The 19812-nt window shown below is 40.0% G+C and overlaps 1 protein-coding gene across 2 annotated transcripts in view; it reads right to left on the reverse strand.

Annotated features, from left to right (window-relative positions):
- LOC127640624 (synaptotagmin-7-like) overlaps positions 1-19812 on the reverse strand; it is a 137423-nt gene that overhangs the window by 70438 nt on the left and 47173 nt on the right. For both annotated transcript variants that reach the window (XM_052123287.1, XM_052123288.1), the window contains exon 2: positions 9160-9263. In XM_052123287.1, coding sequence (XP_051979247.1) covers positions 9160-9263 — 104 coding nt within the window. The remainder of the gene's footprint in view (positions 1-9159; positions 9264-19812) is intronic.

Genomic DNA, 19812 nt, shown 5'->3' on the forward strand with positions numbered 1-19812 from the left:
ACATTTGTGTCATCTGCAAACAGGACCATTATTAATACTTTAGATGCTTTACAAATATCATTTATATACAGTACAAACAATTTGGGGCCTAGTACCGAACCTTGCGGAACACCACCCTTTCATTAGTTCTGATTTAACATGATTTATTTGTACATATTGATATCTATCAGCAAGGTAACTTCTTAACCAAGAGAAGGCTTTTCCTCTTACACCATATCTCTCCAGTTTCATCATTAATAAGCCGTGATCAAAAGTGTCAAAAGCTTTTTTTTAAATCTAAGAACACCCCCACAGTTTATGCATTATTATCCATTGCAGTGGAAATCTCTTCTACCAGTTCCATCACCGCCATTGAGGTTGACCTATTAGCTCTAAAGCCATACTGATGTTCGCTCAATAAATTGTGTTTATCTATAACATTATCAAGCCTGCATACAAAACAATTTCTCTAAGATTTTGAAAACTGTGAAAGCAGAGAAATTGGTCTGTAATTTAAAAAAAAGAATATGAATAACTTTTGCTGTTTTCATATTACTTGGAAATATACCTGTTAAAAATGACTGATTACAGATATATGTAAATGTTTTTACTATATATTCTATCATGTTTTTTAATAATGACATAATTATCATGCGAGTGTCAGCAAAAAACATGTATTAACACAGTACCCTGTCCAAAAAAAATAAAATAAATAATGTGTTTTATCTTGAAACAGAATTAAATTAGTAATTGGAAATCAATGTACTAATGAAATGAAAGCCTTAACACAACATTTAAAAAACATGTCCATGAAATGCAATGACATGTTAAGAGCCACGTAGAAATGCACGATTAGCCTCAAAGCGCTAAGTGTGTACAAACACATGATAAACTGTGACACGTCCTCCAAAACGGATTACAAATGCAAATACAGCCAATATATACATGTATGCTAATGCTTACGCTGCTAAGATATTTTTTAAATCAGTATTTTTATCTTGTTTTCCAGCAAAAACATCAATAGGTTTATATTTACTGGAGAAACAAAATTGCAAGATTTGTTTAAGAGAAATCTTTAAAAAAAAAGTTTAAAAAAATTTGCAAATAAGAACACTTAAACACAAAACATATTCTCTAATAACAGCTCTTAATATGCTATTTTGCTTCTGAAGTAAGTTGATTTTGTTTTAAGGATGTTTAGATATTTTTACTGGATAAAAATAGTAATTAAGAAATGTACCAAGCCCATGATATGCAACCAAACACTGAACTATTCTTTCACAACACTACTCACTCAGCTGTGCATAATGCGGGATTTGTAAATATCTCAGATTGAAAAAGCTTTCACACACACCCCGTGTACTTACTTACTGCCGTTTCTGGGTAAGTGGAGTAGTCGCCGTTTTAGACAAGAAGAGCTATCAAAAGAAACTCCTCAATAATTCAAGTGTATCATAAAATTTTCAAACAGTGAGATGAGAGTGAAACAAAACAGAGAGTAGGAGGAGGGGTTTGATAGTCGGGATAAAAAGCAAGGGAGGAGAGAACGATAGCAATGATGAAGGCATGGGAGAGAAAGCGACAGATCGCCAACTGTGCAGCTCGAAGGGGGAAAAGAGTGACAGTGATTCACGGGGGTCTGCATGGAGAACGAGACGCCATTGGTGGGAGAGAGGGGGATAGAAATGTGCATTCAGTACCATGACTTGCTTTGAGCAAAGACACACACACACACACACACACACACACACACACACACACACACACACACACACGGCTACAGGCAAAGACATCATAGAAATGCAGTCCAACAGAAACTCTCTGGCCACAGACACAAACATCTCTCTCTCTCTCTCTCTCTCTCTCTCTCTCTCTCTCTCTCTATCTCTCTGTCTTTATGAAGTGTTCTATTATTTGCAGGAAAGCTCAGGATGGCATCGCTGTCAGATGTGAAATTCTTCATTTCTTCTCCCTTTCGTCTCATCTTCTCTTTGTTGTCTCAAACTGTATTCATCTATCTCCAGTCTGGGCTTCAAACACTCGTCTGTCTCTCTCTCTCTCGCTCTCTCTCTCTCTCTCTCTCTCTCTTTCAAAGTATTGCAAAATATTTAATTGGCATATTTCATCAATATAAATATAATAATAACTGAAAGTAGTTGTGATAAAATATATGGAATGTTGTAGAATACAATCGAAATAGAATAGAACACTAGATTAGAAATAGAATAAAATAGAATAGAAGTATAACAGAATGTTTTAAAACAGAAAACAGAAGAATAGGAAACTATGGAACTGAATAAAAATATAATAGAATACTATAGTTTAGAAATAGAATAAAATACTGTATAAATAGAACAGATTATTACTGAATAGGACAGAAACAGAACACTGTTACTACAGAAATATAAAACTGTAGAATGTAATAGAAATATAATAGAATACTATTAAGAAATAGAATTTTACTGTGAAATAGAAGCAAATGCAGATAACATACACTTAGGTTCAAGACATTAAAAATAATTTTCTAACTACTCCGCAGATTTCATATTAGCAAACTATAGATTTAGGCAAGTTGTTCATGAGTAATGTTTTCCAGCAATTGTTTACAGACCGATTGTTTCACTTTTAATTGACTATATCACAATTCCACTGGGTCTGAAGTTCACATACACTAAGTTAACTGTGACTTTAAGCAGCTCGGAAAATTACGCAAAATGATGTCAAGCCTTTAGACAATTAGCCAATTAGCTTCTGATAGGAGGTGTACTGAATTGGAGTTGTACATATGGATGTATTTTAAGACTTACCTTCAAACTTAGTGCCTCTTTGCTTGACATCATGGGAAAAATCAAAAGAAATCAGCCAAAAAAAAAAAAAAAGTCTGGTTCATTCTTGGGAGCAATTTCCAAATGGCTGAAAGTACCACATTCATCTGTACAAACAATAGTACGCAAGTATAAACACCATGACCACACAACCATCATACCACCCAGGAAAGAGACTCATTCGGTCTCTTAGAGATGAATGTAGTTTGGTGTGAAAAGTGCAAATCAATCCTAGAACATCAGCAAAGGACCTTGTGAAGATGCTGGAGGAAACAGGTAGACAAGTATCTATATCCACAGTAAAATGAGTCCTATATTGACATAACCTGAAAGACTGCTCAGCAAGGAAGAAGCCACTGCTCCAAAACCACCATAGAAAAGCCAGACTACAGTTTGCAAGTGCACATGGGGACAAAGATCTTACTTTTTGGAGAAATGTCCACTGGTCTGATGAAACCAAAATTGAACCGTTTGGCCATAATGACCTTCGTTATGTTTGGAGGAAAAAGGGTGAGGTTTGTCAGCCGAAGAACACCATCTCAACCGTGAAGCATGGGGGTGGCAGCATCATGTTGTGGGGATGCTTTGCTGTAGGAGGGACTGGTGCACTTCACAAAATAGATGGCATCATGAGGAAGGAAAACTGATGTGGATATATTGAAGCAACATCTCAAGACATCAGCCAGGAAGTTAAAGCTCGGTCACAAATGGTTTTCCAAATTGACCCCAAGCATACCTCCAAAGTTGTGGCAAAATGTCTTTAGGACAACAAAGTCAAAGTATTGGAGTGGCATCACAAAGCCCTGACCTCAATCTGATAAAACATTTGTGGGCAGAACTGAAAAAGCATGTGAGCAAGGAGGCCTACAAACCTGACTCAGTTGCACCAGTTCTGTCTGGAGGAATGGGACAAAATTCCAGCAACTTATTGTGAGAAGCTTGTGGAAGATTCCCAAAACATTTGACCCAAGTTAAACAATTTAAAGTTTAATACAATTTTTTATATTTAATGTAATATAATAGTATTTGTTATTTGTGATGTACTAACACCAGAAGCCGTCCCATGTGACATCATATCCTGGTCCATTGCACAGTCCGAAAAAAAAACGTGTATGCTCAAAGCCATGTGTGACCTACCCTTTACTCACCCTCATGTCATTCCAAACATGTGTGGCTTTCTTTCATCTGTGTAGCACCAAATTAAAAGTTGCTTGTTTCCATAGAATAAAAGATTAAAAAAGGCACCATAACAGCAGCATAAAAGGACTGTAGACAGTTTTGCTTTAAATGCAGCCCTAATGTTATTCAAATGATTAGAAACAAAAAGGTCGAGCTAGACCAAGCGAGACACGCACACACACTTTTATTCATGTCACCTTCAGTCAACCTAAACATACACAGGCACACACACGATAATTATAAAAATCTTCTCAGTAACACACATCCAACAACACACACAGTGTCTCAAACACACACACACTCACACACTTACTACCAATTGCTAGAAGAAGCTCCTCATAAAGCCACAGCCAATCAGAGCACTGTACCAATCAAGTGTTAACGAATGTTGTGAGAGGAGAGATGCTGAACTACTGTCATTACGTGACCTTGCTGGCACCTTGAGCTAAAAAGCCCTGTCTTATTAGGGAATAGTTAGAATGGCATACGACTGTACCAACTACTTTAGTGCCTACCTATTGCTGTATCCATTTTCTGTATGCATGGAATACCATGATTTTTAACCGTGTTTAGCTATGTTTAGAATAGCATGCTACTATCGTACTACCCTATACATAGAATGTATACTGTGCACAGAATGTATTTTGTTTTTTAATGTATTTCTATATACAACAACAACCATGATTTTTACCATGTTATTAAGTAGATTTTTGGTCAGGCATTTTTACCCAAAATGTTAAATACAAAATAACCATATTTATTTCAGAATAAATCAATTCAGTCACTAGCTGAATTTAACATGCACATAATAAGGTCAACAATGAGCACATTTACATGCATGAGCTTACACAAATTATGCTTAAGCCAACAATGTGTGTGGTCATGTAAACGGCTTAAAAGGTGTTTGTTCATTCAAACGGTTGTGTGTGTGCATGCCTGTTAAAAGCAAAGAATAATCCAACGATTGCATGTAAATGCACTTTTCTTGCATTGTCTGATTTTCTGAATAAACATATTTTTGGTAGTTATCAGCGTATTGCTCTGCATGTAAATGCACTCAATGTGGCATACTAGTGTAAGAAATGTTTATCGTTGCATAAAGTGTTTGGTTTAAAATGCAAAAACTAGTAGGCCGTATGCACTGTTTAGTACACAGTCACTGTTATATACAGCCGGATCTCATGAACATTGCATGACATTGGCAAAATTACATGGTTCATTAGACATTTCACTGCAGTTTCCCAGTGAAATGTCCAGAGGGGGGCACCAAAAGCGAGTGAAATGGGGTTTTTCTTTTGGTAGTAAAACATACCTCCCTAACCTAAAACTTTAACCTAAACCTAACCAACTGTGTTCTAAAAGCAAATGAGAGGTAACACAAAACAGACATCCTTACTAGACTAGGTTGGTTTTATATAATATTTAAAAATGGTATGCAGCGTACTGTATATGTTCAGCGCCTTTCGCATACTTCTTTGCGATGCACTAATTACATTCTTGCACATTATCTATGGCCTATAGTGTGCAAATTAGGCCGCATCAACACTAATCGGTTTTCGATTGTTTTCTAACGTCGTTGTTTCCCAAAGTAAGCAGTAATGGAGAGCGTTTTCGAAGTGCTAAATTTTCGATGGAGGAAAACACCGTTCTAGCAAAAATCAAAGCATTTTCAAACAAAAACATATTAGTGTGAATGTGACCTTAGAATGGAGCCAATCTATTGGGGGAAATTATTTTCAGAGGTCTTCTCCAAACCCAAGACAGGATATAATTATCACACACACACACTTGTTTTATATCATTGTGGGGACTCTCCATAGACTTTCATGCACTTTAAGCATTTTATACAGATCTAACGATCATTTTTATCCCCATAACCTAACCTCACAGAAACCTTTTTGTATTTTTACATTTTCAAAAAAACACAATTTAGTATGTTTAATAAGCCGTTGCCCTCATGGGGACCACTGGATAATTGATCTCAGGTTTTACTATCCTTGTTGGGACCTTTGGTCCTAACAATGTAGTATAAACATGTACACACACACACACACACACACACACACAGCCTCTTTAGGCTATATCTGCTTGACCTCACGACACCTAGTCATGACTCAGGGGAGCCGTAAATTCCAACTGGCTCACAACCTAAAAAAACAGAAAGCGAGAGACTGACTTACCTGGAGGAAAGCAGTGAAATTCTCAAAGTCAACATGAAAAGAAATCCCTTTTCCTTAATGTGGACTTTATAACAAATGATTTTGTGAGGGTACAATAGTCTAACACTGCCAAAGAGAATGTAAAATGATTAAAGGGGGCGCTCATGAAAGGTCATGACCCTTCCTTAAATGAAACTGAGATCTCCATCAAGTCTCCGGAGCTTTGAAAGAGCGGCATCTAAGCAATCAACTGTTCCTCTGGGAATGGCTAGCAGGTTGGAAAATGAAGAGACAGACAGGAAAGAAACAAAAGAAGATACAAGCTAGACAGGAAACATTCAAATATGAACATGACAGTTCTGGGTGGGTCTCTGAATGTCTGTTGTCCTAGGACGAGCCGATGATAATGGATCACTCGATCTCTCACTCTCATTATATTCATCTGGCTGTCTTCCTCCGATGTAGAGAAGATGCGACCCGATCCCTCTACACCAGTACTCCAGTGGCAACAGTTAATTTGTATAATTGCTCAAATTGTGCAGCCCCGTGATATATTTATTTTCTTCAAATGACAGAATAATCGTGACTAATAGTCATGATTAACATTTTGAGCAAAATAATCATGATTATCATTTATCATAATCAATTTTACATGGCAACTAGCCCAAAAGTTGGTTTTGTTTTTTTGCTGGACTTTTCATCATATCGCGGCACTGTTTTGTGGTCCATTCTGCATAACGCGGTGGCTCATTTTAACTTATCATTCAGTATGTTTCGCGGCCAACCCACCGGACCGCTCGGTTCTCCTGATGACCAGTCCGTCACTGATCGGCCCCAAAGTGCGTCGGCCCACCGGGAAAATGCCCGGTATGCCAGATTACCAGTCCAGCCCTGATCATAATTATTGTGCAGCCCTTGTGGCCAATTCCAGAACAAATGACACTTAAGAGCCGGTTCTTTTGTATTGAAAGCACAAAACATACAGTGTCAACCCATCTCTCAAACTTTCTCAACTTCTGTACCAGTTGAGTGTGACGAGGAGGAGGGCATGCCTGGCGCTGAATTGTCCTAATCAGTCAGGAGGGGGATAAAGACGAGCCGTGGGCACCAGTTCGAGGGAGAAAGAGACACACGCGGCCGTTACCGCTTTCTCTCTCTGTCGCTCTCTCTCAGGACGAACGCCCAATCCTCTATTATACATGAGCCCTGTTCGATTAATGACTTAAAAGTGGGCTTGTTCTCAATTCATTGCCTTTTTATTGTCTTGGAATGGGATCGACCTGAGCACTGACACTATGGCACTATTCCAATCAGACACATGTATAAGGTGGAAGAGTCTTCATTTACAAATCCACACATGCACACAAGTGTGTCAATATTCTTGTGGTGACTTTCCATTCACATCTAATGTCCTTAATATAAGCTAATTATTACTGGTTTATGCTAAAGCAAGAAACACTATTACTATTGCTCAAACATTAGGATACAGTACATATTTAAACAAACCCTAACCCTGAAGTATTAGTCTTGCGTTAGATTCTAAATAAGACATCGTTTAGCTTATTCGTGAACTTTGTCTTTGCGAACATCCCACGAGGACACGCTGTCGAGTTTTGCCATTGTTCTCGGGACATTTTAAAACAAAAAATAGCAAAACCTATCTATATACGGACACTTTCTACTGCAATATTCTCTCTTATAAGCACGCCCAGACAAGCTGCTCCATTTAACTTGATGTCACATGCAGAGGTGACCCATCTGAGCTTAAATGAGGCAGAGACAGGTGCAGCTTCCTGTAAGAGAACAGGTCACTTCCTGGTGAAGCTGATGAATGTAAGGTCACGCAACTCTTTGAACAGACAAAGATAAATATACACACATATACACACTAGCTATCTAACTCAGTGCTTCTAAGCTGGTGGGTTGGAACCCAAAAATCAGCAGCAGATCTGTTCTGCTATAATGCAAATAATCATAAAATCATGCCTAGTTAGGATAGTCAAATAAATAGGCTTATCAAGTTTTCAAAGGAAAGAGAAATCACTTTGCATTTCTTTTTATGTTATGTTATAAAAGGCTGCGAGTCCAATCAAACGCTACTGTATTTTGCCATCACTTAGCTAGCCAAATTAGGCTACAGTTTTAGGGTAATAGTTTATATTTTAAAATGTGATTATTAGGGCTGGTAAAAAAGATATATTTCTCAATAAATCTTCAGTCTTAATTTAAACGCTTCCGATATTGATTCTCAAAATCACAAGATCGACTTTTTATTCCATTACGTTAAAAATGTATGTATAAAAACAATGTAAACACGCTAAGTTTAAGTGAACACAACCAGCGGGAGGAAAAAGATTCAAAATATATATCAAAATATCAGACTTGAAGTATGAATGCATCTAATAGACTAGCCGCTGTCTAGTATGAGTTAATGTTAAATATACACCCATTAGTTCCGTTCCTCGAATCTGATTGGACGAGAGACATTCCATGAGTACTGATGGTTTGACAACATCAGCACTCCGATGCTTCACTGTGTGTGTATCACTCCGCTTGACTTCATGCAGATCTAAACTAAAATGTAAGAGCAGTGCATATGTGTTAAGAGCTACTGTTTGTCTTTTTTTGAAATTGCATATGTTAGCCAGCAGGGGGTAGCAAAAGATAATTTTTGTGTGTAATATGAGCTAGTTAGGTGATGTGAAATGAATTAGCATCAGTCAGTGTTTACATACAGTGCTATATGATCGCTTGTATTACTACTACACTACTAAAGCTAGGAAATAGCTTTAGATGGCTTTAAACGAACAACTTCAGCATTACAGCTCAGAGCTTTGTTACCAGTCCGCATTTTAAGGGTTTCATGTTTCTTTGACATTTGTTTTAAGATTAATTATGCGAGCTCATATGGCTGTGGTGTTCGTGTGTCCAAAAACTTCTGGACATACACTGTATTTGTCTCTGGGTGTGTAATCCATTTACTTGGCTGTCTTTGTTGGTTTGTGTGTGTAACTCACCAGCTTGCGTTGACACCATCCACAAACGCCACACAGAGCCACCAGCCAAACGCCACACACGGTTACCGCCAATGACACCAGCAGCACACTCAAAGAAACGGAGCCTGGGAAACACACACACACACACACACACACACACACACACACACACACACACACACACACACACACACACACACACACACACACACACAGTGTTATTTTCCGAATGGAAGAACAGTCTGACATTTACTCTGAAGAGAGGGCTAAGAGTTTATGAAGTCTCTGAAGTCCTTAAAATGGATCAATACCTTTCCCGATCATGGAATAGATGTGACTGAGGAGCAAGATGAGAAAAAGCAGCATAAATGGGTGAACCGAGCAGAAAAATACATTTACAGACAGAAAGACAGATGCCTTAGAAAAATGTTTTAGACATCAAGTGCAGCTTTAAAGTGTACATTGAAAGCCAAAGTATACTTCAGTTTTCCACATTTCCAGCATGTCTTGCACACAGCGCATGTGATGCAAAATGCAGTCGGCACAGTATACGCAGACTGTCCGCATGTAGCCAAGTTTTTTCAACACACACACAAGGTTCACAACTATGCGTATCAGCGGCGTATGCGCTGCTAGTGAGCATGCGTGCATCTGATGGGACTGTTTGGGCTCGCAATCAAAAGAGCACTTTGAACACCCGAGTGTTCGCCCATGCCGAACAGCATGTAGAAAAATGAAGTATACACTAGCCTTAAGGCTAGAAACATACTCTACGCAAACACAGACCCAAATGTCTGGCCAATGTATTGTAAGTGTACTCAAGGGGGCGATATAGTTACCAAATGTCTGTGGCATTATATCTGATGTGCTGTTATACAGGTAGCCAGCTGTATAAACATGTCGACAGTTTAACTAACTTTCTGTCTATCTTGCTCAATAAGATTCTCTTCAAATTGACCTGAAAGAGAAAACATTTTACACTAATGCCAGCTATGTGTAATTGTATTATTTTCTAGTGATAAACATGAAATACAAAAGTAGATAACATAACTGCCAGAACAACGGAGTACTGTATGTCTGTCGACGCTAATCTGTTTATATTTGAAAACACAGTTTTCAGTTTCCTAATGGTAAATGGTCTGCACTTATATAGTGCTTTACACTGTGACACATTCACCCTTTCATACACCATGCAAGGTGCTAGCCTGCCATTGTGAGCAACTTGGGGTTCAGTGTCTTGCCCAAGGACACTTCGGCATGTGGAGTCATGTGGGCCGGGATTCGAACCATCGGTCCTTCGGTGAAGGAAATCGCTGGTCTGGTGTGTATGAGAGGCGTAAAGGTTACAAAATTAATGCATTTTCAAATTAAAACATCCACAAATCCATTTTCGTTTAAAAGCTCCGTTTCCGTGGGCCTCGGTAGCTCAGCGAGTATTGACGCTGACTACCACCCCTGGAGTCGCGAGTTCGAATCCAGGGCGTGCTGAGTGACTCCAGCCAGGCCTCCCAAGCAACCAAATTGGCCTGGTTGCTAGGGAGGGTAGAGTCACATGGGGTAGCCTCCTTGTGGTCAGGATTAGAGGTTCTCGATCTCAATGGGGAGTGTGGTAAATTGTGCGTGGATCACGGAGAGTAGCATGAGCCTCCACATGCTGTGAGTCTCCAAGGTGTCATGCACAGCGAGCCACTTGATAAGATGCAACTCGAACTTTTCCTCCGCCACCCGGATTGAGGTGAGTAACCGCACCACCATGAGGAGCTAGAAGTAGTGGGAATTGGGCATTCCAAATTGGGAGGGAAAAAAAAACATTCCACTTTCCTAATGTAGTCGTTTTCCAAGGTATGTGGTAATGGAGAGCGTTTTCTAAAGTTTCCCCTGACAGTGGACGAAAATGCCCCTCTAGTGAGGATGAGAGGCTTTAACATAGCGAAATTAATGCATTTTAAAAACAAAAGCAGATTAGTTTGGTTTGGGCCTATGTTTCAGTCTAAGGGCCCGTTCACAACGAACACGTTTTTGGAGAGAGTTTTTGAAATTCTCAATTATTGGTGAAGGAAAACGCCATTTTAGAGCATAGAAGATGCCTACACGTAATAAAATTAAACTAAAACGGACTTGGTCTATGTTTCAGCCTAAGGGGCCGTTCACACCAAATTTGTTTTTGTGTAAGTCCGCCCTGTTTTTTAATTGTTTTTTTAAATGTGTAAATGTACTAGATGGATGTCTTTGACCATTGTGCCACATCTCTGTTCTCATACATCTCAGCGTCCCGAGCAGGAGCGCCAAGTTGGCACTCCGTGTTCTGTGTGCACCTGAGGAGTGTGTTTAGACATTGTCCATGCAGAACACTGGCTCTATTTCAGCACAACATCATTTTCATTTTTGGGTGAACTATCCCTATCCCCACATTGACCTTTCTTTGACTTCAAACACACACAGAGTTACAAATAAAGAAATCCACACATATAAAAGGCACACACTCTTGGACCTTCACACACTAGACTGCTGACAGGATTGACCTCCTGGTGTTTAATGTGTAAACTCAACAGATAGGAGCACAGCTGGGTGCAGAGGAGAGACAGATCCCTGCTGTCTGCGGTACGACTGCCTGTCTCTCTGCTGAAACAGCTGATTATGACCACAGCAGTCGTCCGGCAGATAAACAAACACTCAAGAAACCTTCATTCACACAATATAAGTCCTGTTCTGGGGTCAGGCTCCTTCTGTTAGCAATAGCACAAAATGAGTGAGCACTCATCATATGAGCAGAATTGAGGTCAGAGTGTTCACAACGTGTCCTAACCAGGCGTGATGCAACAAAATGTCAGACGATGAGCCACATCTCTTTCGTGTTAATGTATATTCACGCTGACAATTCAAGGGAATATTCCAGGTTCATTACTGTACAAGTTAAGATCAATCAACAGCCTTTGTGGCGAAATGCTGATTACCACAAAACATAATTTTTAACTCATACGTTGTTTACTCGTTTAAAAAAAAGCAGGTACTCATTGGAAGTTGCGTTTCTAGTGAGGCACTTACAATGGAAGTGTATGGGGGCCAGTCCGTAAACTCAAAAATACTCATCGTTTCAAAAGTATAGCCACAAGACATGAACAATATACATGTTAACATGAAATTAGTGTGATAAAATCCCTTACTAAGCTTATCTGTGTGAAGTTATATCTAATATTATAACAATGTTTCCATGACGACACAATGCCGTTGAAAACTGTAAGCGATTTTATCACACTAAAATCATGTTAAACAGACATTAACACGTGTAATGCGTATGTCTTGTGGCAATACTTTGGAAACAATGTGTATTTTAATCATGTATATGGACTGGACCCGTTCACTTTCATTTAATTACATTGTATATGCCTTACTGTAAGTACTGTTTTTTTTTTCTGTGTAATTCTGTGTAAAATATTTCCTGTGGTAATCAACATTATGCCACAAATGCTGTCGATTGAGCTTAACTTACATTAAACCTGGAATATTCCTTTAAATAGTTCGTAAAGACATAAATTGTCACATTGAATTGAATGTGATCTATGCAAAAATGGTTTTGGGGGAAAATATATAAATACATAAATATATATATATATATATATATATATATATATATATATATATATATACATAAATATATATATATTAGGGCTGTCGATTTAACGCTTTAATTCAGTGCGACTCATTTTATAAAAAATAACGCTTTAAAAAAATTAACACAATTAATTGTAATGCCCCCGGACCATAATAAGGAAGATTCCTGATAAATGCAAGCTTGTAGTACCACCTGTTTACTCCAGGTGGCAGTAAGTGAAACTTCAGCTGTGTGAGCAACACACAGTTTATACAGTGAAAAAAACAACACAGATATGCGTTACGTTCTTGCATTCAAACACTTGATGGAGCACAAATTCGAACTTTAAGGGATCTCAAGATGTGTTCTAAGTATTAAACTATATTTAACTTGACACAGTGACCTAAAAATTTTGTTTATGACGCAACACCCGAGACGCTACACAAGCATGTCTGACGCAGGTGTAAATTGACGGTCCTTAAACAAGCCATTGAACCATCTAAATCCAGCAAGCCAGACCAACTGACAAGTGTCCAAAACCCATCTAAACCCAGCAAGCCAGACCAACTGACAAGTGCCTTAAACCATCTAAAACCAGCAAACTAGACAAGCCTGAACAGTTGAAAAGTGCCCAAAACCCTTCTAAAACCAGCAAATCAGACAGGCCTGACCAGTTGAAACGTGTCCAAAACCCATCTAAATCCAGCAAGCCAGACAAGCCTGAACAGTTGAAACGTGTCCAAAACCCATCTAAATCCAGCAAGCCAGACCAACTGACAAGTGTCCAAAACCCATCTAAATCCAGCAAGCCAGACCAACTGACAAGTGCCTTAAACCATCTAAAACCAGCAAACTAGACAAGCCTGAACAGTTGAAACGTGTCCAAAACTCATCTAAATCCAGCAAGCCAGACCAACTGACAAGTGTCCAAAACCCATCTAAATCCAGCAAGCCAGACCAACTGACAAGTGTCCAAAACCCATCTAAATCCAGCAAGCCAGACCAACTGACAAGTGCCTTAAACCATCTAAAACCAGCAAACTAGACAAGCCTGAACAGTTGAAATGTGTCCAAAACTCATCTAAATCCAGCAAGCCAGACCAACTGACAAGTGTCCAAAACCCATCTAAATCCAGCAAGCCAGACCAACTGACAAGTGCCTTAAACCATATAAAACCAGCAAACTAGACAAGCCTGAACAGTTGAAAAGTGCCCAAAACCCTTCTAAAACCAGCAATTCAGACAGGCCTGACCAGTTGACAAGTGCCCAAAACCATCTGTTACGGCCAGCTCGTTTCGGCCGTACATAAAGTAAACAAGTACACCAAAATGGCTTGCAAGATTTTATTTGTCCTCAACAATCACAATTAACTGAGTATAACAAAGTCTAGGATTTCAAATCAAAATGGGAAAAATCATAATCCAGTTGGGGAGTAAAAGAAGGCTGGTATGGGCTGTAAATCAAAGGTTCGAATGACTTCGCCAGAGGCTGTCAATCCTCTGGACGAAGGTCAAGAGGAGATGTTCAATCCAAGGTTTTATCCTCTTCGTAATTAGGGACAATGAAGCAGCAGGGGTGTGCGATCTCCCACGCTCTCTCTGAGCAAAACCGCCACCAGCAGGCGAGCAAGCGGAACGCAGGGTCGTAACACCTCCCTCCAAAAGAAAAAGATTCGGCCACGAATCTAAAAATCAAAACAAGAAAAGACCATTAGGCACAACCCAAAACAAGCGCAATAACATTCTGAACGTCGTTTCCTCTTCGTTCTTCAGCACCTCTGGGCCCTAGAGATGCAAAGAAAAGAAATGAACCACGCAGAGATTAGGTTATGCTCTAGAAAGAGTGTCAGCTATGACATTATTTTTTCCTCGGATGTGTTGAATCTCAAGATGGAAAGGTTGTAAAATGAGACTCCATCGCATAAGTCGCTGATTTCGATTTCTCATTCGATTCAAGAAAACCAACGGATTATGATCCGTATAGATGATAATCGGTGCAGCGATTGACCCTAGGTATACCTCAAAATGTTGCACGGCCAACACTAGGGCGAGAGCTTCCTTCTCGATGGTAGAGTATACCTGTTGATGTCGATTAAATTTTTTTGAAAAGTAACTTACAGGATGTAGAACCTTGTTCGAACCCTCCTGTAAGAGAACAGCGCCCGCACCACAAGCACTTGCATCGATTGCAAGGCTAAAAGATTTCTCAAAATCCGGGGCTGTTAAAACAGGGGCACACGTCAGCAACGCTTTACAATTTTCAAAAGCCTGTTGACAGAGCTCAGACCACCGAAAAGTCAACTTTGGACTCAATAAATCGGTAAGAGGTGAGACTACACTGGCAAAATTTTCGCAGAAGCTCCGGTAATATCCCACCATACCGAGAAACCGCCGCAATTCACGACGAGTGGTGGGTACGGGAAAGTCACAAATGGCTTCGACCTTGGTCTCAATAGGCTTTACACAACCGTTTCCCACGACTTTACCTAAATAGGTAACGGTTGCCTTCGCGAATTCCGATTTAGTGAGGTTTATGGTAAGATTAGCCTTTGCTAAACGAGAAAATAATTCTTTAATCTGGTTAAGATGTTCAGACCAGGAGGAATTATACAACACCACGTCGTCAAGATATGCCTCACATCCTGACATTCCATACAGTATACGATTTACGAGACGCTGGAACGTCGCGGGTGCATTTCGCACTCCGAAAGGCATAACCGTATACTGCAGGAAAACATCAGGTGTGACGGCAGGATAATTCCTTCGCTCGACTAGTCAAAGGCACCTGCCAATATCCCTTTAAGAGATCGAACTTACTAACATATCGGGCAGAGCCAACATGATCGACGCAGTCATCAACTCGAGGCAAAGGAAAGCAATCCGGCTTAGTAACAGAATTAAGTTTTCGATAATCTGTGCAGAATCGATATGAGCCATCAGATTTATTTACTAGAACACAAGGGGAACTCCATGAACTGAAACTAGATTCAGCCAGATCATGAGCAAGTAGATAGTTCACCTCTTGTTTCAGCAAATCTCTTTTAAAAGGATTGACTCGATATGCGTTCTGTTTAACCGGACACGAGGCTCCTACGTCGATATCATGTTCCATGATAGAAGTACGACCAGGAACATCACGGAAAAGAGAGGGAAATGACATCACCAACTCAGTGACATCACTCCTCTCCTTCTCTGTCAGATAAGAAAGATGGGAGGACAGATTAAGAAGAATCTCAGAGTTTATAAGTCGTCCGTCAACTTTTTCTCGAGAAAGAAAACTCTCATCCTCATCAGCATTCTCCAAAGAATCCTTACTCGGGCTACGAAAGGAAGACGACAATTCTGGAAATTTTGTCTCACTTTCACTATAAACCTCAACAGGAGTAGACACAAACAATTCACTCGGAGTGATTAACTCAGTGTTTATCTCTATAACTCCTCTATCAACAAGTGACCGCTTCAGAGTAGTCACCATAGTCTCCTTCAGCCTCTTTTCCTGAGAAGTAAAATCAACACTGAAGCGTTCGGCGATTTGCACCAACTGCTCCTTTGTACAACTCTCAAGCAAAGTTTCTGATGGACACGCAAAGAAATCCTCGACCATCGAAGACATTTTGTTCGTATGTTTTATACACAATAACACAAACGAAACTACTAGCTAACACACAGGAGATGCCGTTCACTCGAAATACAATTCCCATAAGCCACTGCTTCAAAAAGGAACTACGTCACCGTATTACACGATCTCATTCACAAAAATTTCCAAAGACTTCCCACAAGTCAAAACACAGTGTAAGCGCAAAATAAACTGCACTATACACGCAAACTCAACGATTTACCTTTTTTTTTTATTTTTGTAGAATGGATTTACCATTTATAATATAAGAGAACTCCAGCTCCTAACTCAGAAAAACACTAACTAAATCCTACCTAGTCTTCAGAGATGTACCGGGCTCGAGGCTGACATTAAACGCTGAACTCCGCAACTATCAGTCAAACTGAAAGTCCGAGGCGTACCCCTACAGAGATCTAATCTCCACCCAGGATAACCTCCAAAAACAAGAAAGGCAAAATAACAAAACAAAACAACAAACAGTGCTCCGTCGGAAGGATTGTATTCACAATCCAGCTGGAAACACTCTAACTCACCAGAGTTCTCATTTATAAAGGTAACCATTCACAAAAACATACACACATACAACCCATACTTACCAACGTTTCCTACCCCGACAGGATCGCGGACGAGACTCCCAATTTATGTTACGGCCAGCTCGTTTCGGCCGTACATAAAGTAAACAAGTACACCAAAATGGCTTGCAAGATTTTATTTGTCCTCAACAATCACAATTAACTGAGTATAACAAAGTCTAGGATTTCAAATCAAAATGGGAAAAATCATAATCCAGTTGGGGAGTAAAAGAAGGCTGGTATGGGCTGTAAATCAAAGGTTCGAATGACTTCGCCAGAGGCTGTCAATCCTCTGGACGAAGGTCAAGAGGAGATGTTCAATCCAAGGTTTTATCCTCTTCGTAATTAGGGACAATGAAGCAGCAGGGGTGTGCGATCTCCCACGCTCTCTCTGAGCAAAACCGCCACCAGCAGGCGAGCAAGCGGAACGCAGGGTCGTAACACCATCTAAAAAACCAGCAGTCCAGACTAGCTGACAAGTGCCCACAACCTTTCTTAAACAAGCAAGTGAACTATCCTGACCAGACTGGAAGACCAGTGAAGACCAGCCAAAAAGATTAGGCCGGTTTAAGCCATATTTTCCCCATTAGGGCCGGTTAGGACACAGTGTCAGGCTGTGACCTTAGTCATCATAAAAAAACAAAAAAAACTTTACCTTCATCAGAGAGAGACACAGAGTTCTGGATTATGTCACACACACACACACACACACACACACACACACACACACACACACACACAGTGTTATCAGAGTCTTTTATCAGAGTGCGTATCAGTGTAATCGCTGCTGACCATGGAGACCGGAGGAGAGGAAAGGCGGGATGGAGGTACGTCAGTGCCCCTGGCCAGGAGAAAAATACTAGTGATGCAACCTCAACGGAAAAAAAAAAAAATTGTGTCTGGTGAAGGACACACACACACACACACACACAACTAAAGCCCCATATTTGTTCCCCTAAATAGTGTGCAGTTAGCGGAGCGAGACACAGAGAGAGACAGAGACAGACAGATAAGGAGGAGTTTGGTTATTGTTTTCTGTCTGAAGATAACGCTGCTCTCAAAGGCCCACTGTGTGTCCATTTGGCTGCTTTATGTGATTCATATCTGAAACAATATGAAATCTCGCAGTAATATTACAGAGTCGCCCCAGCCAGCAGATTTGCACCAGTCAGAGACAGGGCTGCGGTTGAGGTCACCGTTTAAAACAATAATACAATTTACACCCTATGAACTCCCTAAATAACCATCAAACCAAACTCTCAAACTGTGCTGAGATTTCAATATACTGTTTGAACGGAAGAATACCCAAAGACCAAGAACTTAAGAACTAAAAGCACATTGGGAATTGGGCATTCCAAATTGGGAGAAGAAAAAAGAACTTTCCCATTCGAGACTATTTGTAAGCATAAAGTTGATACGAAAACAGTTTTTAACTGGAAACTTTCTCCAGTCTGTCCGTCTCCAGCGCTATGAAAGAGCAACCTACGAGCAATACAAATTGCCTTTATATGCGTGTGTGTTTCCTCTTTGGCTCTAAGGGGGATTCTAAGTGTGTTAGCCTTATCAGAGGCACAAGATGATGATTTGAGCTCAACTGCATTAGTGTTACACAAACATTTATTAGATCCTCTGATTGACTCTTAATCATTTACTGGCAGTATAGTTTAAGCTCACAGCTCACTGCATTAAGGGACATGATAATAATTGCTCATGTGTGTAATTTTTGTCAAAAGTAAAATACTTAATTTTACTTGAAATTAATATTCAGAGGCATTTATTTATTTCAGCTTTTATTTCTTTCATCTCATTCCCAGTGGGTCAGAAGTTTGCATTCGCTTTGTTAGTATTTGGTAGCATTGCCTTTTAATTGTTTAACTTAAGTCAAATGTTTTGGGAATCTTCCACAAGCTTCTCACAATAAGTTGCTGGAATTTTGTCCCATTCCTCCAGACAGAACTGGTGCAACTGAGTCAGGTTTGTAGGCCTCCTTGCTCGCACACGCTTTTTCAGTTCTGCCCACAAATTTAGGCTGAGGTCAGGGCTTTGTGATGCCACTCCAATATCTTAACTTTGTTGCCCTTAAACCATTTTGCCACAACTCTGGAGGTATGCTTGGGGTCATTGTCCATTGGGAAGACCCATTTGTGACCGAGCTTTAACTTCATGGCTGATGTCTTGAGATGTTGCTTCAATATATCCACATCATTTTCCTTCCTCATGATGTCATCTATTTTGTGAAGTGCACCAGTCCCTCCTACAGCAAAGCACCCCCACTACATGATGCTGACACCCCCATGCTTCACGGTTGGGATGGTGTTCTTCAGCTTGCAAGTCTCACCATTTTTCCTCCAAACATAACGATGGTCAATATGGACAAACGGTTCAATTTTATGTTTCATCAGACCAGAGGACATTTCTCCAAAAGTAAGATCTTTGTCCCCATGTGCACTTGCAAACTGTAGTCTGGCTTTGTCTATGGTGGTTTTGGAGCAGTGGCTTCTTCCTTGCTGAGCAGCCTTTCAGGTTATGTCGATATAGGACTCGCTTTGCTGTGGATATAGATACTTGTCTACCTGTTTCCTCCAGCATCTTCACAAGGTCCTTTGCTGATGTTCTAGGATTGATTTGCACTTTTTGCACCAAACTACTTTAATCTCTAAGAGACAGAATGAGTCTCCTTCCTGAGTGGTATGATGGCTGTGTGGTCCCATGGTGTTTATACTTGCATACTATTGTTTGTACAGATGAATGTGGTACCTTCAGGCATTTAGGAATTGCTCCCAAGGATTAACCAGACTTGTGGAGGTCCTCAATTTGTTTTATGTGGTCTTGGCTGATTTCTTTTGATTTTCCCATGATGTCAAGCAAAGAGGCACTGAGTTTGAAGGTAGGCC

This window comes from Xyrauchen texanus, chromosome 49 (assembly GCF_025860055.1).
Source record: "Xyrauchen texanus isolate HMW12.3.18 chromosome 49, RBS_HiC_50CHRs, whole genome shotgun sequence".
Lineage (NCBI taxonomy): Eukaryota > Metazoa > Chordata > Actinopteri > Cypriniformes > Catostomidae > Xyrauchen > Xyrauchen texanus.